The following is a 22,634-nucleotide window of genomic DNA, read 5'->3' on the forward strand; positions in this document are numbered from 1 at the left end:
GCTTGTATGAGAGAATCATATGTTGAAACATTTCATAAAACTCTGCAAAGGGCATTTTGAATTGCGGGTGCTTTGCCCCCATACAAGTTTAAGGGTCAGGGCTCTGGACTCACAAGGAAACTAAGTTCTGCAGCAGCAACTGACCCCGCTCCTTCATTGTACAGCTCCATCTGCATGTGCCAGCTAGGCTCTCCCTCCACGTAGAGCAGAGACCCCAGCAAAACAGCTGCCGGACCACCTTTTCTAAGGGAGACCGCTCTAGGCCTCCCCAGTGGCAAACTTTCCAACTCCAAGGCCCAGTGCTGTTTTGGCCCCTGCACTCTTCATGGTGTGGGGGGTCACACGTATTACCTCTAATAGCCGTCATTTGCTGAGTACTTCCTGTGAGCCAGGCACTAAGCTAGACATCTCCTTTAACCTACACAACTACTCTGTGAGTAGTGTCCCTGTTTTGTAGATGAGGTATCCAAGCCTCACATGGGCTAAATGATGGACCTAAATCATACTGAGGGTGAAACAAAGCTGTTCCTACAGCTTTGGTCTGTCCAATGTCAATGGCAGTGCTCCCAGCTGATACGCTACGTTAGGGGAACAAGTGGTAATTGATGTCCCAAAAGAGTCCTAGCCCACCTACAAGTATCAATACTATTCCACATGGGCATTTGTCACCTTTTGATCCTGTTATGGCCACCATTAAAAAAAAAAAAGATAGTGTTCAAAAATTTAAACATATATAAAAGTAAAGAAAATTGTATAATTAACATCATTTACCCATTATCTTGCTTCATTAGTTATCAATCTGAAGTCAGTCTTGATTGATCTGTTACTTCCTTTGCCTCCCACCCCAAATGGGTTATTTTAAGGCAAATCCCAGACACCACGTCATGTCATCCATAAACACTTCATTATGTATCTCTTTAAGACATGATTCTTAAAACATAACTACAAAACTATTATAATGTCTTTAAAAAAGGGAATATACCAATAAAAGGAATTTCTTAATATCTTATAAAACCAAGTCAGTGTTCAAATTTCCCCAGTTATTTCATAATTGAGATAATTATCTCAAGCGGTTGATTTAAGTCAGGATCCAAACAATGTTTTGATTAATATATCTCTCCAGTATCTTCTAAACAATAACAGCACCTCCTCCCTCTTTTATTTCCCTTGCTTTTTATGTACTGAAGAAACCAGGTTATTTGTCCTACAGAATTTCCCATTCTGGATTCGCCGATTGCATCCCTGGAGTGCTTGACAAGGTCCTCTGAGCTCTGTATGTCCTTTACATTGGGGGATGTAGATGGTCACCATTTTTTAAAACTTTCTTGAAGCATGACATACATACCAAAGCGTGCACAAACTCTAAAGCGTGCACCTCAAGGAGATTTCATGTACTGAGCACACCCATGTAACCAGCTCCCAGATCAAGAAACAGAACATTGCCAGCCCCCTAGACGCCCCCTCATACCCCTGCTCAGTCATACCCTACTTTCCCAAGGGTAGCCCTGCCCTGATGTCTAACAACACGGATGTATTTTAAGGCCACCATTTTTTTCTAGAGACAAAACTTTGAGAATCACTTTATTAATAGAAGCCATGCTGAGTTTCTTGATAATACCTTATCTAACAAAAAGTGGATGTATTTGGCAATGTAATTGCTAACACATAATTACAAAGTTTCTCCTGACTTAAAAAATCTTTACTATAATTCACCTGATAAATATGTCATTATTAAAAAAGGATTTCCTTATATATTTCTGAAATAAATATTCTGTAGGCTTAATCTGTTTTTTTTTTTTTTTTTTTTTTGGCCACGCCACGTGGCTTGAGGGATCTTAGTTCCCCAACCAGGAATTGAACCCGGGCCCTTGGCAGTGAAAGCGGAGTCCTAACCACTGGACCACCAGGGAATTCCCTCTGTAGGCTTAATCTTGAATATTCTATATGAATTTAATGTTAACCCTAAACTATTTTTGCCTTGTTAATGCCACAGCTGGGTGTGGCTATGGGGCTAAGTTCTGGCCAATGGAATGAAAATGGAAGGTGTATTTGTGACTTCCAGGAGGAAGTCCATCTTCCTTCCTACTGGCTGGAATGTGGACCTGATGGCTGGAGCTTTAGCAGCCATATTGGAACGTGAGGCTGAGGATTATGGAGCAATAAGATAAAAGGAGCTTGGATCCCTGACACTGTGAACTGCCATATTTACTGGACTCCTTTTAAATGAGAGAAATAGATTTGTATCTTGTTTTAGCCACTATTTTGTGCTCTTCTGTCACTTGAAGCCAAACCTAATTCTAACTTATACAATCATTTGCTGTGGGCTTGGTTATGAAAAGGCTTTACATGCCTTATTTTATTTGATCAATATGACCCTATAAAGTAGGAAATACTATCTTCATTAAATCAACAAAGAAACTGAAGCTAAATGACCTATGTGACAGATCAAATATCATAGAGCTAGTAAGTGAAAAAGCCTATATTCCGGCTGTAGCCTCTGCCATTCATGGGTCCCACCCTCAAGAATTGTTACAACTATTGGAAGAGACAGACATTACAAAACAATGTTTTGTACACAAAATAAAATGCCTGGTGCATAGAAGGTGCTGAAAATATTTGCTGGGACAATGAACTACAGAACAAACAGCATAATGAACTACAGTAACAGAGGCAGAAGCAAAGAGCCCTAAACAGCAATTCCTGTGCCCTCTCCCTTAACCCACCGTGGCCTTCTCCTCCCTCACCTGCACCTCCAATCTCTCCCTCTTCATATAGGCTTGAGTCTTCCACCTTATTTTTAAATAGCCCTGTTACCATCCAATCTTGCCTTTTGATTCAGAATTTTGTTCCTCTGCCTCCTAGTTATTCCCCCCTCCCACCCCCACATGGGGACTCATACCTTCCCCTTAATGTCCCACGTTCTAGTGTCTGACTGCTCTCTCTACCAAAGCACCAAACCTGTCTCAGCCCCAAGTTTCTGTGTCTGGCACTCACACTGCTGATCACTACTTCCCCTTCTTCTCTCAGCTTCATTCTCTGTTGGTCTGCCTTTATATATAAGCTCTCCTCCTTCCTTCTGGTCACTCCTTCTCCCTCTACCCCATACTCTATCCTCTCCCACATATGCAGTTGCCCTCTAAGGTTCTGTCCTTTGACCTCAGCTTCCACATCTGTAAAATAAGGATAAACAACTGTGCCTATTTATACACACCATTTTATAACGTGATTTGGGGGCCGTTAATATGTTGTGACCATCTTTCCTTGTAAAATAGAAATAGATCAACATCATCATTTTTTTGTCTGCAGAGTATGCATGTTTGATAGTTTATTTAACCAATCATCTTTTGATGAAAGTTTAGGCTGAACTGCATTTCTGTGCTGGTGCTTAACAGGTGTGTGTGTATGTGTTGTTTGTCTGTGTCCCAGCATATTTTAGAAATAACTTGATTGTATCACTTTGCATAACGAAGTATTTATCTATGAGTTCATATTTTTCTTTCTCTCATACTATGGCAGATACAGATGGCTGTCTAGCCAACAGCAATTCCCCCCTTTCTCCCCTGCAAACTGAATCCAGTTTTGTTTTGGATAACAAAGTGACCAGTTCTGGTCTAATCCAGTCATGAAAATCTCCTTCTCCTTTCTCAGATACTTCTCAAGCTTCTCTTTCATGGTGGCCACATGAAAGAGTTATGGGGGCAGGCAGAGAAGACATGAGAGACAAAGAGTGAAAAAAGAAGGTGAGCTCCTTTTTACCAAAAAAAAAAAAAAGAGCCAGCTAATAAAAGCAGGAGGAATAGTAGACATAGAAAATCACTATTTTGCAACCCCAAACGTAACAACTGATTCAGGCAAAGACTGTGGATGGACGCTAAAACCACTGGATGAAGGTTGTTGGGAAAGCATATTCACAGTCTCAAAGAATCACACCGTTCATTACTGACTACTTAGAAAGGCAAAAATGTAGGCTTACAACGGAGAGCTCTGGCAAAGACCACCTTAAACAAGCAGTGGGGCAACCCGACATTAAGTTTCTCCTAATGAGGTATAACATGAATTTACAAGGTCTCTGTGAAGTATTCTTGGCAAAAAGACTTAACCTGAATCTAATCAATCCTCTAGTATAGATCCAATGTCCATCTTATAGGAAATATGAGATCAATTGGAACAAGTTAAATGATACCCTGAAGAAATAATCAGAAAAATCTAGAACGTGGCTTGAGCTTTTCAAGAAAGTCCATGTCATAAAAAATAATTATAATAATAATAATAACAAAGCTGGGGGCCAGGGCACTATCATAGACTAAAAGACACCAAAGACAGAACGTCAAAATACAATACCTGATCCTTGACTGGATCCTGGAGCAGCAAGTAAAACCAAAAATGGTACTTTGGGCACAATTGGGGAAATTTTTATTTGACCTAATTCTTAGAGAGAGAAGGAAAATGTGGCAAAGTGTGAATAATTGGTAAACGTAGTGAGGGCATAATGGTGTCCATGGCACTGTCCTTTAAACTTTCCTGAGAGGTCTGAAAAATTTCTAAATAGAATAGAAATATTGAAGAGGGAGAAGGCACAGGAAAATGTTCATAATATGCTGCTAATGGGGGGGAAAGTCTAAAAATAGTCTGACAGTGCGATTACTACTTTTGTTTAGAGATCCAGATACATGTGTCCAGGAAAAAAGATTGGAAGAATTTATAGAAAAATGTTGGCCACGTGCACCTGTAGGTGCTTTTCCAGGTTCTTTGTTTGTTTTCATTGAGCATAAATGTTTTTGTAGTTAGGAAAAAATAACTTTAAAAAAATATCCGGTCTCTGTTATCGTGGAGTTTACATTCTGACCACAAGAAAGCTGAATGCGCTTCACAGGTCATTACAGGACTGGACCCTAGTTACAAATTAGTGTGAAGTGTTGCGATAGACAAATGCTGAAACCACGCCTCTTGCCCTGAAGGCCCCTTAAATACCTGCGGAAGTTGTTGTGCAGCTCCTTCAGGTATGCACTGAAATGATTCCACTCACTCCAGTGAAGCCGGTTCAGCTGGTGGAGGTCGTCCCTCCGCTTCTTCATGTTGGTCAGGGTCAGGCTGATGACCTCAACGTATGTCAGGGCGGACTCAGTGACTTTCATGTCGAGGAAAATCCCACACTGTCAGTTGGTATTGACTCAGCATTATTATTAGTGGGGTGTGTCCAGTACATGCGGAGGAGGTGGGTGTGACAGCAGGGTGGGGAAACCGACCTGTTTCTGGAAATCTGAGCAGGAAACCACTCCATGGCCTGCCTGGGAAAGAAAGAAGCTATCCTCTCCACGGCTAGGCCATTCCCCATCTTTTAATAAAGTCTTTCTCCCCTCCTGCTGATGGAAGGGCTAGGAAGTGCTTATTTTAGACTATCATCTAAAATTCTTACTCTCTTATCACAGTGGTGAATAGGAAGGGATTCCAACTTTCCTTTCCTTTCAGGCCCAGTCCTCATTCCCCGTCTCAGGTTTGTATGTTGAAAAGTTCTCTCTACCTTCGCCACCCCTCCACCCCTTCTGAACTGGTCAGAATCTCAGCCACACTCATCACGAGCTGTGGGATATCAGACAATCTATGTCATCCTCTATGTCTCCATTTCCTTATCTATAGAATAGGGATAATAGTACCTACCTTAGATGATGTTAATGATAATAATGATAGTTACTATTTTTTTTAGTACCAGCTGTATGCCATTTAATCCTGGTCACAACACTATTGATTTGGTATAACTATCCTCACTTTAGGAATGAGTTGATAAAGATATTGAGCTTAAAGGTTAAGCTGTGCACATGAGATCTTAAAGCCAGTGGGTTGCTGAGCTGGGACTCAAATCCAGGGCTGTGTATCCCAAACCCAGGCTCCTTCTACTACACTACACTGTCTTTACAGAACAGTGAGGTGATATAAGGGAAAGCATTTTATAAACAATAAAGTACTATGAATTGTGCGTTGTTAATCTCTGCCTACAGATATATAAATACGCTTGTGGATATGAAGTGCTATAGGGCAGGAGTTAAGTCCTACCTACTTCATTATGAAAGCTCCTCCTTATGGGGAGCTATATGCTGATAGGTAACATTCAATCATTTGTTACCTGCCGGGCACTGTGCTAAATAAGCCTTTACCGCTGTTGTGCTTGTTCTCCGCATCACAACTCTATGAGGTGGGTACTGTTATCTCCATTTTATAGATGAAAAAAATGAGGCTCAGAGAGAAGCTGGAACTTGTCTAAGATCACTCAGCTGGTAAGCAGTTGAGTTGGTTCCTGAATCCAGGTCTATTTGATTCCATGTTCTGACCCTCTATGGTAAACTGTTAAGACTCAAGACACCAACACATATCACACCTGTTTTCTTAAGATCTGAGCTTTTTACCATATTTTTAGGATAAATGTCATCGGGGCCAAGAATTTGCTGATGGGTCTGGGGAGGGGTGTGTGTGAGGAGGGTGCTGGAAGAAACACACACCTAGACACCAAAATTCCTGATCAATATATACTGTGGGGTCAATGAGCATCTAGGAGGCATTGCTGAGTTGCAAAATATGTTAGAGTCCCTAAGTAGCCCATTCTTTCTGGTAGAAAGGAAGAGATTATTGCACACAGGGAAATTCGACTTGCCCAGGGTCCCACACAGCCAGTGCATGAGGCAGATTTGGAATTAAAATGAGCAAGATTCTGACCCGTAGGCTTGTAACAATGGTCACCCTTGACGGGCCCCTACTATGTGTCAGGTGCTGTGCTAAGGGCTGGATGCCTGTCTCTTCACCCCTGCTTCTGGGAAGAGGAAGCAGGGGCCTGGAGTAATGTGTGCCCAGCCCATGGTGGAAAGGATATGGGATGCTCTTGGTTTTTTCCCTCCTGATCATCAACACGTCTTTGCCAGGCTGCTGCAGAGAGGCGTAGTTCAGGAGGAAGTATACAATCAGAGGGCTCTTCCCATAAATGTTGAAGAGGTTTGAAGTCATCTCAGGGCTTTTGCAGGCAGGGTAAGACTGAGTAGGAAAGAGATAGGAAAAAAAATAAAGGATATTATCATTTTTATGGCACATATTAAGAAATGTAAAGGTACTCATATCCTCTATCTAGTAACTCCAGTTTTAGGATGCTATCCTAAGGAAATTACCCACAAGAAAAAAAGATTTAGGCACTGTAATGTTTACTGCAGTGACAATTACTACAGCAAAAGGTTACAACAACCTAAATGTTCAAGGAGATGTTGATATCTCTACCCAAAGGAAGAGTACGCCACTATTAAATTGTTTATGAAGAGTTGGTACTAAGATACTGTTTCAGATATAACGGTAATTTAAAAAATCAAGATACAGGGCTTCCCTGGTGGCGCAGTGGTTGAGAATCTGCCTGCTAAGGCAGGGGACATGGGTTCAAGCCCTGGTCTGGGAAGATCCCACATGCCGCGGAGCGACTGGGCCCGTGAGCCACAACTACTGAGCCTGCGCGTCTGGAGCCTGTGCTCCGCAACAAGAGAGGCCGCGATACTGAGAGGCCCGCGCACCGTGATGAAGAGTAGCCCCACTTGCCGCAACTAGAGAAAGCCCTAGCACAGAAACGAAGACCCAACATAGCAACCAATCAATCAATTAAATAAATAAATCTTAAAAAAAAAAAATCAAGATACAAAATTAGGTAGATAATATTATATATTTTATATAAAATGAATATAATTATATGAAATCAATCAACCAAAAAAAATGATAGATAAGAGACTAGAAGCATAGTTACCAAAATGTGAACAATTCATTCAGCAAATATTTATTGGGTGACTACTACATATACACACTGATCTAGACACTGGCCTTTCAGCCGAGAATAAGACAAATTCCAGCCCTCATGGAGCTTGTATCATAGTTGAGAGAAAGACAATAAACAAATCAACAAGTAAAAGAATAACATGATACTATGGAATAATAAGGGCTTTAGGTAAGAATCAAGTAGGGCAAGGGTGTGGGTGGCGGGATGGGAGACTGGGGAGGAGAGGGATCTTTTCCATGGGGAGGTCAGGGAGGACTGCCCCGAGGAGGAGCGATCCTGGCAGGTCCTGAATGATGGAAGGAAGACTGTGCGATGCTCCAGGCAAAGGGGACAGCAAGTGCAGGGGACCCCAAGGCAGACAGGAGCCTGGTGTGGCTGAGGGATAGGAACCAGGCCTGCACGGTTCAAATGAGAACAAATGATGAGGCTGAAGAAGGAGCGGGGTCTCTGGGCCACAGGAAGAAGTTAGGATTTTCTAAGTGTGATGGAAGCCACTGGAAGGTTTTGAGCTGGGGTACATCTGATTAATTTTTTCTAAAGATCCCTTTAACTGGGACTTCCCTGGCGGTCCAGTGGTTAAGACTCTGTGATTTCAGTGGAGGGAGTGTGGGTTCAATCCCTGTTGGGGAACTAAGATCCTACATGCCACATGGCAGGGCCAAAAAATACAAATGAAAAAAAAAAAAAAGATCACTTTAACTAATGTGTGGAGAAATGACTGCAGTGGGTAAGCGTGGACACTAGAAGAGCACTTGGGAGGCCTCTGCAGTGGTTGAGGCAGTGCTGGGGCTGGGAACGGGGAGGGCTGAGAAGTGATGGAATCTGCAACATACTATGAAAGCAGAATTGGCAGGATTTGCTGATGGAGTCGACGTAGGTGTGAGAAAGAGAGGAGTCAAGGGTGACTCTAAAGGGTTAGGTGCCAGTTTCCCAGCTGGGAAGATGTGGGGAGGAAGAGGTTGACGGGGCAGGAAAATCAAGAGGTCTGTTTTGGATGTGCTGTATTTGAGATGCTAATAGATAACCAGGAGGAAACAGAGATCAGGAAAGAGAACAGGCAGGGGCTGAGAGTAATCTGTTTTCCTTCCTTATATTCCTCTGCCTTTTTCCAAAATGTCAGTGGTGATTATGTGCTTCTTTTGTATTTTTAAAAAAATACGTTTTATTTGGAAGAAGCGGTTATAATTTAACCAGACAAAAATTTTATCTCATGAGTGAAGGCCGCAGCAGCACCTAACCACACTCTTCTCTGTCCTATTCATTTTAATTGCTTAATGAGATTTCCTCTATCGATAGCAGGGTCTCTCAACCTTGGCACTTTGACATTTGGGGCCAGATTTGTTGTGGGAGACTGTCCTGTATTGTAGGACATTGAGTGGCCTCCCTGGTCTCTACCCAAGAGATGCTAGTAGTACTCTGCCCCTCACCCCCAGCTGTGACAACCAGAAATGTCTCCAGACATGGCCAAATGTCTCCTAGGGGGCAAAACTGTCCCCAGTTGAGAACCACTATTCTATAGCAAGATCCCACTGGAATCACAGAAACTTGGGGTTAGTAGAGCACCTATAGATCATTTAGTCCAATGATTCCTAAAAGTCCATCTCCAAATGGGGGCCAGTCTGTGTTCAATGGTCTCCAGCAAAATGAGGGAAACAAGAAAAAATACATTGTAATAAATCTGACCTAAAGTAATTTTTTTTTTTTTTTTTTTGGCTGCCACCACGCAGCTTGTAGGATCTTAGTTCCCTGACCAGGAATCGAACCTGTGCCCCTGCAGTGGAAGCACGGAGTCCTAACCACTGCACCGACAGGGAATTCCATGACCTAAAGGAAATTTATTCACTTAGGGACTCTCTTTTATTCTGAGATTGTCTTTCTACTTTTTTACATTAATGACCTTTCTTTTATGAAATGATGACGATACCAGACAGCAGTCACTTTGTTTTAATGAACTTATTTAGTGGAAAAAAAAAAAGTTTTTCCAAGTCTAGAAAAGTCCAAAGATCTAGAACCACTAATCTAGTTCCACATTTATTCAAGTGCTGTTCTTTCGGTTGCCCAGTACCCATTCTCCTTTTGCTAACAACCCCCAATTCTTGTGTGTTTGGGGGAGTTTACCTGCCCTCTACTGCATCTGGGCTTGAAGGACTTTAAATCAAATGTCTTGCTGCCCATGAGAGCCACAGGAGGGAGCCTTAGAAGCCTTTGTAGGCTCTGCCAGCCAGAGCTTTCCTCTCATCTACCCAGTTAGAGCCAGAGCACATGGAATAAGCTTGGTCAATCAAAACTCCGGCTTCTGGGATTTTGAGTCCTGAGTGGGGTGAAATATAGACTGAAAACACGTGGGGATTCACCCATACCAGAGATGTCACCTTGAAAAGCTGGTTCAAGGGTTGCAACTGCCTTGATTCTCCTCCTGGTCCCTGGACTGATTTTCACACTGTTCAGCTACTCAATGTTCTTGCAGTGTTTGCTCAAGTTGGCAGATTTTGTTACTTGTAAGCAAAGAATCCCAACTGATACACATCATTTCAATAATATTCTCAGTAGGTACTTGTCCATTTTTGCTTCCCTAACTCTGGAAACAAGGAATACACTCCCTTCTGAAACATCCAGTTCCATTGTCAGTAAGCATCCGGTTTCTCCTCCCAGGGAAAGGGCTGGCTCAGAGCCATAGCACTGGGCAAAGACAAGCCACTAGGCAAGAGGAGAGTCATTCTTGAACCTCAGCTCCAAGAGGCAGGTAGAAAGCAGAGCAGGAGCTAGAGTAAAGGGGTTGGCATCAGAGACCTGGCAAGAGGAATGACATGGTTTGAGAGCCAGAGTGGAACAAGAACCAGCAGACAGTCTGCAGCCAAGCCAGAGGGTAGAGCTGGTTTAAAATGACAGCAGCTTGGACTCCTATGAAGTTCTTTCTTCCTCTAGATAAAAATCTGACTCTCTGTAATTCCACCCCATCTCCCTCCAGACTGTGTGTTACATTAACAGTCCTTAAAATATTTGAGGAGGGAATTCCCTGGCGGTCCAGTGGTTAGGACTCAGCGCTTTCACTGCCGGGCCCAGGTTCAATCCCTGGTCGGGGAACTAAGATCCTGCAAGCCGCAGAGCGTGTCCGAAAAAAAAAAAAAAAAATTTGAGGAGAGCCCTCACATCTTCTCTAAGTCTTGCTTCTCCAACCTAAACATCTTCAGTGCCTTCAGTAACTCCTGGACCCTCTTTCTTTCCAGCCTGGTCCCTCTCCCTGAACACATGTTAGATGGGACCATCTGAAGTGGGACCATCCTTTCCTTATTCTGGGCCAATTGTATATCTTTTTAAAAAGTTCTTTGTTTTGACATTTACATATCCTTTTCTGCTATCTCTGAGAGTAAAAACTTTTTTTTACAAAATAAATTTATGTTCTTTGTGAAAAATTCATACAATGTATAAATGTATATAGTAAAAGAGTCTCCATCCTCACTTGCATTTTCTAGGAGTAAATTCTATTAGTGTTTTCCTGTGTATCCTTCCAAACCTTTTTATAAGCACATAATGACTTTATACCAAAAATGTATTTCAAAAATAAAAATAGAATCATACTATACACCATGTTTTATTACTTTAATTTTTCACTCATCAGTGTCTAAATACATTGCCTATAGTATTCTCCTGATTTATTAATTTTAGACATTGTTGACTTTCATTCTTTCATATGATAAGCAACAGAGTATCTATATTATGAACATGTCACATTTTACCTATTTATCTACTGAAATGTTAATTTTCTTCAGTTTTTGCTGGTACAGATTAATGCTGTAAGGGATGGCCTTGTATGAACATTTCTACAGGATAGATTCTTAGAAATGAAATTGCCAGGTCTTCAGTGTATGCCATTAAAATTTTAATAGAATACCCTAAACTCATGACAAAACACCTAAAAAATGCTAGACAAATATTTAAAAATCCTTTTAAATGAATGAAGGAGCTTGTAAGAAAGTAAGGAAAATCCTTTGAGGCCTAGGGAGGTAAGGGAGCCCTGAAGTTGGATGCCCTGATTCAAAACAACTTCAAAGGGAGGTGGAATGATGGGTGTCCTTTGCTTGATCCTGGTGTTAAGCCAAACACCTCCACTGTTCCACTGTTCTGCAGGTTCTTTGTTGCTAATGGCTTTATCAAGTTACTGAGGTCTCCTTCTATTCCTAGCGTAGAGGGATGTAAAAAATTGACTTCGGGGCTTCCCTGGTGGTGCAGTGGTTAAGAATCCGCCTGCCAATGCAGGGAACACAGGTTCGAGCCCTGGTCCGGGAAGATCCCACATGCCATGGAGCAACTAAGCCCGTGCACCACAACTACTGAGCCTGTGCTCTAGAGCCCGCAAGCCACAACTACTGAGCCCATGTGTCACAACTACTGAAGCCCGCGAGCCTAGAGCCCGTGCTCCGCAACAAGAGAAGCCACCGCAATGAGAAGCCTGCGCACCGCAACCAAGAGTAGCCCCCGCTCGCCATTAGAGAAAGCCCACGCGCAGCAACGAAGATCCAATGCAGCCAAAAATAAAAATAAATTAATTAAATAAATAAAATTTTAAAAAAAATTGACTTCGCTGGTACCAGAATACACCAGAGTGAGGGGACTGTCCTTTCTCAGGAAAACAAAGATTAGAGCCAAAGGCAGAGTGAGAGCTACATTGCTCTACATTAGAGATGAGCAGGAGTCTGGGGAAAGAAGAGAGAGGAAAGTGCACACGACTGCAGAGGATGGTCTTGCAAATTGTGGGAGGACTAAAGGGTTTTTGGAGGATTAAAGGTCTTTGCATTACTGTGATATGGTTCCCCTTCTTCCCATCTCTTTAAACTTAGTAAAGTTTTCTATATACACAACACACCCACACAGGCCTTGTGTGAGCAGTTTTTGTGAAAATCAAGGGAAGAGGTGGTACGTGCACAGCACATGCAGGACAAAAGAGGAGCTCGGTGCCATAGAAAACGTAAGTCCCCAGAGTTCAGATATTTGGGGGAGGGTATGAGGCTCCAAACAAATCATATAGCAAATGCTTGAACCAATCTTTAATTAAATTCAAAGGAGTAGAGTAACCCCTGGTTACATCTGGGTTATGCGAGTAAAGTTTTTTATTAAGAATAGGTGATAATATAAAAACGTTGGGGAAAAAAATGGGAGAGAATGTTTCATAAAATCTTGGAGTGGTAAAGATCTTTCTTAGTAGGAAATGAAATCCAGAAGCCGTAAAAGAGATGACCAATAAACATGTCTGTATAAAAATTTAAATTTTCTAGAATAAAATACCATAATTAAAGTAAAAAGATTAAATAGGAAACATTTTTTGCCAAATATATGACTAAGAATTGAGCTTCTACAAATCAAAAATGAGCAGAAGACTAAGAACCTTAGAAACAGAAATATTTCTACTAAGAATAGAAAAAAACAAAACCAAAACCAAAGGACATGAAGAGGCATTTCTTGGAAATAGAAATTCCAAGGGATTATAACTATAGGAAAATAGATTTAACTTCACTCATAATTAAATAATTAATATTGAAACAATTATAACATAGCATTTTCCCCTCATCAGAATGGCAACAAATAATTTGATAATGTACAACATTGGCAAAGGTACATGGATAGCCTCTCACATGCTGCTGGTGAGAATATAAATTGGTACAACTTCTTTGGAGAGCAATTCAAGATATACAATTGATTTAGCAATTCTACTTCTAGGAATTCTTCCTACATGTATACTTGTACACATGAGCCAAGAAACACACAAATACTGAGATGTTCAAGACAGCAGTGTTTATAATAGCAAAGATTGGGAGCACGTACATGTCCACGAATAGGAAAATGGTTAATGAATTATAGAATACAGGTGCAACCATGAAATAAGATTGTGATAGATCTGTATGTGCTTTCATTCGGAATACTCTCTAAGATATGTTGAAATCAGTACAGAGTCTGATTTAGAACATGGGGTCTGGAGTCACACTGCTTGGGTTAAAATCCTGGCTCTACTCTTACAACTCAACAACAAAAAGACAAAAACTTAATCTAAAAATGGGCAAAGGACTTGAACAGACATTTCTCTAAAGAAGATATACAACTGGCCAATAAGCACATGAAAAGATGCTCAGTATCATTAGTCATTAGGGAAACGGAAGTCAAAACCACAATGAGATACTACTTCATACCAACTAGGATAACTATACCAAAAAGAATGGAAAATAAGTGTTGGCAAGGATGTGGAGAAATTGCAACCCTTGTATGTTGCTGGCAGGAATGTAAAATGGTAAGGTTCTGTGGAAACGTTTGGCAGTTCCTCAAAAAGTTAGACGTAGGCTTACCATATGACCCAACAATGCCACTCCTAGGTAGTATATATCCAAGAGAACAGAAAACATATGTACACACAAGAATTTGTACATAAATGTTCATAGAAGCCATGTCATTCATAATAGCCAAAAGGCGGAAACAGTCCAAATGTCCATTAACTAGTAAATGGATAAACAAAGTTTGGTATAGTCATATAATGGAATATTATTCAGCCATAAAAAAGGTGAAATACTGACACATGCTACAACATGGATAAATCTCGAAAACACTATGCTAAGTGAAGGAAATCAGTCACAAAAGGCCACATATTATATGATTCCCATTTATATGAAATGTCCAGAATAGGCAAATTCATACAAACTAAAACTATATTAGTGGTTTCCAGAGGCAGCGGGGAGAGGGGGCTGGGGAGTGACTGCTAATGAGTATGGGGTTTCTTTTTTGGGTGATAAAAATGTTCTGGAAGTAGACAGTGGTGATGATTATAGAACCTTGTGACTATACTAAAAACCACTGAATTTTACATTAAAATGCTGATTTTTATGGTATGTGAATTATAGCTTTTAAAAAAATCTTAGCTCTACCACTTACTAGCTATTTGACTTTGGGCAAGATACTGAATATTTCTGAGCCTTAGTTTTCTGATCCATAAAATGGAGATAATAAATAAAACCTACTTCTCTTAGGGTTGTGTGAGGATTAAATGAATTAATATGTATGATGTGTTTAGAACAATGTTTGCTATATAAGCATTCAATAATTGTTAGCTATTATATGCTAGGTCAAAAAAGCAAAGTGAAAAATAGTGTATATATTATACCAATTTTTGTTTTAAAAAAATGGTTTATATTCCTTGACATGCATCAGACATTTCTAGAAGGATATAAGGAAAAACTTGGTTTGCCTCTGGGGAGGGTGCATAGGGTCTGGCGTGGAAGAGAGATTAACTTTTTGTTACATATCCTTTAATACTGTTTGGTTTTACCACAGGCAAAGATCTTTTCGCTAAAAACTATGGTATTAAAAAAAAAAAAAAGAATGGGCAGCAGAGTGTATCAGTGCTTTGCTTCTTAAAGTGGTAGAGTCACATGTTGGCTCTTCTGTCAGGAACATCCAGAAGGTCCCCCCCACCCCACCCCCGGTGAATAGCTCACTGAGGCATCTCCCTTCCATGTGTCTGCCAGACCATTCACAGGCCATTCAGCTGCTTTCCACTCCTGTTAAACTCTGCCACTATCCACTCTAACTGCTGGGCTTCACCACCCCACCAGGACAGATCCCAGAGTAGGACATGACTACTCATCTCCTTGTCTCTATCTCTAGAGCAACTCCACGAGCCCCGTCAGCAGTAAGGACCGTAACACTGCTGGGCTTTATTTCCCCCATTTTACAGAAGAAGGTCAGAAGAGTTAAACAACTTGCTCAAGTAACACAGCTGAGGAGATAGAGGCAGCACCAAGCTTTGAACCCATGTCTGTCTGTCTTTTCCACCAGGCCCTGCTACTTCTCAAAAGTTTCACTGCTAAATGCTGAGGGGAAATAGGCAGTGGAATAATTATGGAGAAACGAAGAACATTCAAGAAATCTTCTACAGGGAATTCCCTGGTGGTCCAGTGGCTAGGACTCGGGTTCAATCTCTGGTCAGGGAACTAAGATTCTGCAAGCTGCACGGCGCGGCCAAAAAAAAGAAAAGAAAAAGAAAGAAAGAAGGAAAGAAAGAAATCTTCTACAATACTTGCTATACTTGATCCAAATTCTATGGCCTGACTCCCTTGCTAGTTGGTGGCTTGGGGAAGCCCCAAAGCCTCTTGCCCTGTTCAGGGTCCTAAGGGCCTCTTCCCACTACATAAGACTGAACGTGCCATTGATATAAACTACCATGCACTGAGGTTTGTAGGGAAGATTTGCGGGAGGGGAGGAGAAGAGGAGAGAACACACTGTAATCCTTCGCCTCTTGTGTTCTGGGGGCTGTGCTGGTGGCAAAGCTCAGAGGTTAAGAGCTCAGGCTCAGAGTCAGGCAGATCTGCATGCAAGTCTTGGCTTTATCACTTATTTGCTTTGTGAATTTGGACAAATTAGTTACCTGCTCTGAGCATCACTTTCCTCACTAATAAACTGAAGAATAGCAGGAGTAATTATCTCAAACGACTGTAACAGTAAAGTAAAATACACTGTATGCACAGGTTTAGTATAGCACCTGACATGTAGTGAGTAAGTGTTCATTACATGTTAATTATCATCACGACCTCAGGTAAACCTCATAAGAACACCAGGACCTAGGAATTATTGTCCCCATTTTATAGAGTAGAAAACTGAGACTCTGCTCTCTTTCCATTACACCCAGGCTCTTGAGTTTCAAGCAAGTAATTTAAATCCTGGAGAAATACAGGCAAAATTCTCACTCAACTTGTGCCTACCTCAGTCAGTAATTACCCTTAGGAGATTTCCTTACTGTTTCACCCAAGTCTACAATCATAAATACCCCAATTCTTACCCTGACATCTTCACAGAGCTAGCTTTTCTAGCCAGATCTCCTAGCCCCTTTAAATCATCTCTGCTATTAAGTTTGCAATCACGTGCTCACCGGCTTAGGAAGCATATTCTCAAGTTCTCTTGCTGCTGATATCCTTTTGACTTGTTGTGTTGCTTTCCTCAAGACCAGAGTCTGATAATTATGCTCTGTCAATGCAATATGCACAAAAAATGATCAATAGGGCTTCTCAGCTATGATGAGAAAGAGCATATGGTAGACCTCAGCTTTCTATTAATGTGAAAATGCCTGGGTATATTCAGATCATTGGGAGATGCTAGAGGAAGTCAGTCAGGTAAATTCATAGAATTTCACTTGCACTTTAGCCAGATGTACACTTGTGGCCATACATTTGTCCATTTACTAATCTATCTGCCCATCCTTCTATCCATCCATCCAACATTTTGCTGAGCCTTTACTATGTGCTGGGCCCATGCTAGGTGCTGGAAGTAGACTATTTTCAAGGAACTCACAGCTTAGTAAGAAAAAAAGACAGGTAAATAATAAGTGTAACACTAACTCATGTGCCATGATAGAATTCTCTGTACAATACAGTATGGTCCCAGAATAAGGAAGAAGGAGCCTAAAGGCTTTAAAAATGCTAAGCAGAATCAGGAAAGGTGTTGTGATTAAAAGAGAAAAAAATATCCAACTCTTGCACAAAGTTATGGTTCTTCTGTAGAAGGTTAATAGAGAATATCTTAAAGACAGGAAGAGAGAAACTACAGATTATCTATAAACAGATAACAATTAGAATGACTGCAGAGTCCTCAACAGTAACAACGGAAGCTAGAAGATGACAGTGGAATGAAACAACTGAAAAATACAATAATTGAAATAAAAAATTCACTGGATGGGATCAATACCAGAATGGAGGTGAAGGAGGAAGGAGACAATGAACTTGAAGACAGATCAATAAAATTATCCCATTTGTGTGTTTTCTAATAACATATGTGTGGTTTTTCACACCAGTTCTCCAATTCTCTGAAATAAACTGGGTGTCTAACAATTTAATTCAATTCCAAATCTACCTGGAATTAGTGTCAGATCCCACTAGTTAAAAGACTCAATCTAACAAGACTGCCCCCACTTCAAGCACCAGTGTCAAATGCCACCCATGCTTCTATCTAGCTAACTACAAATTTGGGGGTTCCCATGACCCGCTTGGGTTCAATAATTCAGTAGAATGGCTCACGGAACTCAGGAAAGTGCTATGTTTACTATTACAGGTTTACTATAAAAGACACGACTCAGGAACAACTAAATGGAAGAGAGACATAGGGCACGGTGTGTGGGCTGGAGCACGGACCTTCCATGCTCTCTTCAGGCACATCACCTTCCCAGCACATCAATGTGTTCAGCGACCTGGAAGTTCACCAAATCACATTGTTCAGGAGTTTCTATAACTCAGTCTCCAGTCTCTCTCTCCTCCCTGGAGGCTGGGAGGGGTGAGGCTGAAAGTTCCCACCCTCTAATCATGTTTGGTCGTTTTTTTTTTAATATTTATTTTTATTTTTGGCTGCCTTGGGTCTTCGTTGCGGCACGCGGGATCCTCCGCTGTGGTGCATGGGCTCCTCATTGCAGGGCCTGGGCTCCTCTCTAGTTGTGGCGTGCGGGCTCCAGAGCACGCAGGCTCTATAGTTGTGGCCCACATGCTCATTTGTTGTGGTGCGTGGGCTTAGTTGCCCCGCGGCATGTGGGATCTTAGTTCCCTGACCAGGGATCGAACCCGTGTCCCCTGCATTGGAAGGTGGATTTTTAACTACTGGACCACCTGGGAAGTCCCTCATGTTTTGGTCTTTCTGGGTCCTATCCTGAAGCTATCTAAGGCCCCAACCTGGGTCACTATATTAGGCTATACTCAGGTGTGGTTGGAAGACACTAATAATGAATAACAAAAGACATTCCCATCACTCAGGAAATCCCAAGGGTTTTAGGAGCTCTGTGCCAGGAACTGGGGACAAAGATCAAATCTGTATTTTTATTATATACACAGTCTGAACAGCGCAGAGACAAAAGACCGGAAAAAATGAACAGAGCCTCAGGGACCTATGGGACAATATCCACAGGTCTAAAATTGTGTCATCAAAGTCCTAAAAAGAAAGGAGAGTGTGGTACCAAAAAAAAATTGAAAAACCTCCCAAATTTGGCAAAAGACATAAACTTACAGTTTCAAGAAGCTCTGCAAACCCCAATCAAGTCAAAGTCAAAGAAACCCATGCCCCTACACATCCTAATCAACCAGCTGAAAGGCAAGACAACTTGAGGGCAGTATAAGAGAAATGCTTGACACAAAAGGGGAACAAGAATTTAAATGACTGTGGATTTCTCATCAGACCTTGAGGCCAGAAGCTGTGGAACATTTGAAAGCGTGGAAAGAAAAGAACTGTCGACCCAGAATTCTATAACCAGAAAAAATATCCTTCAAGAATGAAGGTGAAAATGTGAAATAGATAGCTAGCAGGAAGCAGCCGCATAGCACAGGGAGATCAGCTTGGTGCTTTGTGTCCACCTAGAGGGGTAGGATAGGGAGAGTGGGAGGGAGACGCAAGAGGGAGGAGATATGGGGATATATGCATATGTATAGCTGATCCGCTTTGTTATAAAGCAGAAACTAACACACCATTGTAAAGCAACTATACTCCAATAAAGATGTTAAAAAAAAATAAAGGCAGTCTTGTGAGTAGGCCATTAAAAAAAAAAAAAAGAATGAAGGTGAAATAAAGACATTCTCAGAAGAAAGAAAACTAAGCGAATTCATTGCCAGCAGGCTTATTTTAAATGAAGGGTTTTCTTTTGGGAGGGGGGGGCGTGTAAGAAGGAAAATAATACCAGAGGGAAACTTGGAACTTCAGGAATGAAGGAAAAGCAACAGAAACTGTAAATATCTGGTTATATATAGTAAGTACAATATATATAGTTAATACAGAATATAAATAGTAAATATATAATATATATTATAAATCTATCTAGTCATACAGAGTAAATATAATACTGTATTTTCCTCCTCTTACATTCTTTAAAATATGTACGATAACCACTTCAGAATGCTGTTTGGCAGTTCCTCAAAATTTTAAACATATGACCCAGCGATTCCACCCTAGGTATACATACACCCAAGAGAAATGAAAACATATGTCTACACGAAAACTTGTACATGAATGTTCACAGCAGCATTCTTTATGATAGTTACAAAGTAGAAACAACAGAAACTGAATAAAGATAAAAATACTACATCTAAAACATTTGTGGGATGCCTAGAATTCAGAGGGAACTCTATAGCATTAAATGGTCATATTAGGTAAAAAGGTCTCCTTTTCACTCAGTTCAAAATATTTTCTAATTTCTCTTGATACTTCCTCTTTGACTCATAGGTCTATATATGGATATTTTGGGGACTTGCAAAGTCTCCCACAAATATTTACCTCTATTTGGAATCCCCTCTATACCTCTCAATGAGTGGCCCCCAAGTTCTGGGTTTTTTTAACAGCTTTATTGAGATGTAATTCACGTACTTCTCCATTTCTCCATCAAGAAAAAGGATTGCTTAACTTTTTGCAAATACTGATGACATGTGTGAAAGGGTCTAGAATGATACTTAAGTGTTTATGTTCTAACTCAGGTTTCTTAGGTTCTATACTTGTCTATTTGGCATCCGTTAATTACAGGGCCAAACGAATGGCCAAAGTTGTTTACATCTCCTCCATGATCCACAGCCCATACTCTGAGCTACCTCCTTTATCTAACTCTCAGACCAAGCCAATATTTCCCCTGACTTAAATCAGCCCAGGTCCAGGTGCCGGACAACTAGGGACAGCCCTTATACTCCAAAGCCCACTGGAATTATTCAATATAGCCAATCCTAAATTGTTTACCCTGTCGTGTCTTGCCTTTCCCAAGGAAATCCCAGTAAGGGCTGTGGCCTGTGCTTTCCCGTTGCTCTTTTTGAAACCGAGCGGGGCCCTCTGGGGCTCCCAGGCACGGAGGCCTCCTTTTGTCCCCCATTTCTTGTAGGCACGACCCCAGCCTCCATGACCTTCCCTGAGTTCCAAAGGGTGGATTCAAACAGTTGCTAATCAAGGGAGGAGCAGCCAAGGACCACCTGAGACAAGATTAAGACGGTGGGGTTGGGGGTGGGGGGGCGAGCCCTGCACACACCCGAATCTTGTCAGGATCCCACCTTTGAACCACTGTTATAAAACCCCTCATCAAATCCTCTGGGGTTGGGACACATAGCTTTTATGAGGCACAAGCCCAGTGTGTCCCCCTTTGCCTGGCAAAGCAATAAAGCTATCCTTTTCTACTTCACCCAAAACTCTGTACCCGGGATTGGATTTGGCACCGGCGTCCAGAGAGGCCGAGCTTTCAGTAGCAATTTCTGCCTCCTAACCAACACTGGAGCTCCCGCCCAGGGTCCTGCGTGGTGAGCTGCACCTCCCGTTTCTAGAACTGAGAGTAACAGTTTTCTTTCAATGGCATTGACCTGTGTGGTCGCTCAGTCACCTTTGTAACTTAGCACCCAGGTACAAATCAGTTTCTAACTCAATAAATGCTGGTTTCTGATGGGGAAGAGAAGCAGTGATCATATCTTAGATTTATTTTCTTCCATTGCCAACAATCTCTCTTCCCCAAAGATATTAGCACTGTGCTGAACTCATTATCACAAAAGTGGAACTTAACTAGTGATAACTGAACTGAAAAGACAATTGTGTCTCCTCAGTAAGATATTGCTTGATGTCAAGGCCCAAGGCTAGAACCACAGGTGCAAACGAGGGTGGCAGATTAGGTTCCAAAAAACCCAAGAAACTACGGTTTTGGAGATGATAACTAAATCAAAAGCCTACATTTCCCCTTTAGGTGGTTAATGTACCTGTTGAGGTATTCTGTATTTGTGAGCCATCCATTGAATTCTTCTGGGCAAAAGAGGTTCTCTCATTGGTTGAATTCATATCAGAAGATGCCAAGAGAGGAAAAAACAAAAAACAAAAACAAAAACACAGAAGAACAAATTTAGTAAAACTGGTAGTGAGAGGAATACAAAAAGTATACGTGCAGTTTCCTAGATATTTGTCATTGTTTTCAACAAAGGAACATGTAGAGGGAGACATTTCAGGCACAGCTCAACAACTCAGCCCTCCATCCTGGGAGCATGGGGGAGAGCAGTGGCTGATGTAGAAAATACATGAGCTGGGGACTGAGGCAGACTGGGGCTCCAGTCCCAGCCCTGTCACTCAACAGCTGGTGATCTCGGGCAAGTCACTGAACCTCTCGATTGCATGGTTTCCTCGTGGGGTTCTTATGGGGATTAAGTCAGCTAATGCATGCAAAGTGCATGAGTTGCTGCTCGTGGTATGTGCTCCGCTGACATTGCACGGTTGTTTATGCAATCACTCACCACACTTCCTTCAGGAAACATTTCATTGAGCAACTTCTAATGTGTCTGGCACTGGGCAGAACCTGAAACCTAATCTCTGCTTAGAGGAGTTCCCAGTCTAGCAGGCGAGATAATAGTAAACAGACAATTATGCTAAGGTGTGGAAAGTACCACATATTAGAGAGGTAACGTAACTTAGGATTAGGTTTGTATGTGAGTGACAGAGACTCAAAATTAATAGTGGCTCAAACTAGGTAGAAATTTCTCTCCCACATAATAGTCTCAAGGTAGGCAATTCAGGGTCTATATGTTATTTCTGCTGTGATAAGTCCTTAGGGACTCCGACTTCTTCCAGCTCAGTTCCAACTTCCCTAAGATAGGACCCTTGTTCTTAGGGTCCAAGATGGCAACTAGAGCTCCAGTCATCACATTCATATTCCAGGCAGCAGAATGGAAAAAAGGACAAAGAGACTAAGGAGTCACATGAGCTGTTTTTTGAAGGAGGGCTCCCAGAAACGGCCACAAGGCACATCTGCTTAAATCTCATTAACTGGATCTGAGTCACATGGCTACACATAGATGTAAGGAAGGTGAGGAAATGTAATCTT

At 41.5% G+C, this 22,634-nt stretch overlaps 1 protein-coding gene across 1 annotated transcript in view; it reads right to left on the reverse strand.

Annotated features, from left to right (window-relative positions):
* The window catches only part of FAM227A (family with sequence similarity 227 member A), a 97,865-nt gene that overhangs the window by 17,893 nt on the left and 57,338 nt on the right, over nt 1-22,634 (reverse strand). Inside the window, 4 exon segments of the mRNA XM_036867477.1 lie at nt 4,972-5,124; nt 6,863-7,020; nt 16,707-16,801; nt 21,523-21,565. Coding sequence (XP_036723372.1) covers nt 4,972-5,124; nt 6,863-7,020; nt 16,707-16,801; nt 21,523-21,565 — 449 coding nt within the window.

This window comes from Balaenoptera musculus, chromosome 10, assembly GCF_009873245.2.
Source record: "Balaenoptera musculus isolate JJ_BM4_2016_0621 chromosome 10, mBalMus1.pri.v3, whole genome shotgun sequence".
NCBI classification, from domain to species: domain Eukaryota; kingdom Metazoa; phylum Chordata; class Mammalia; order Artiodactyla; family Balaenopteridae; genus Balaenoptera; species Balaenoptera musculus.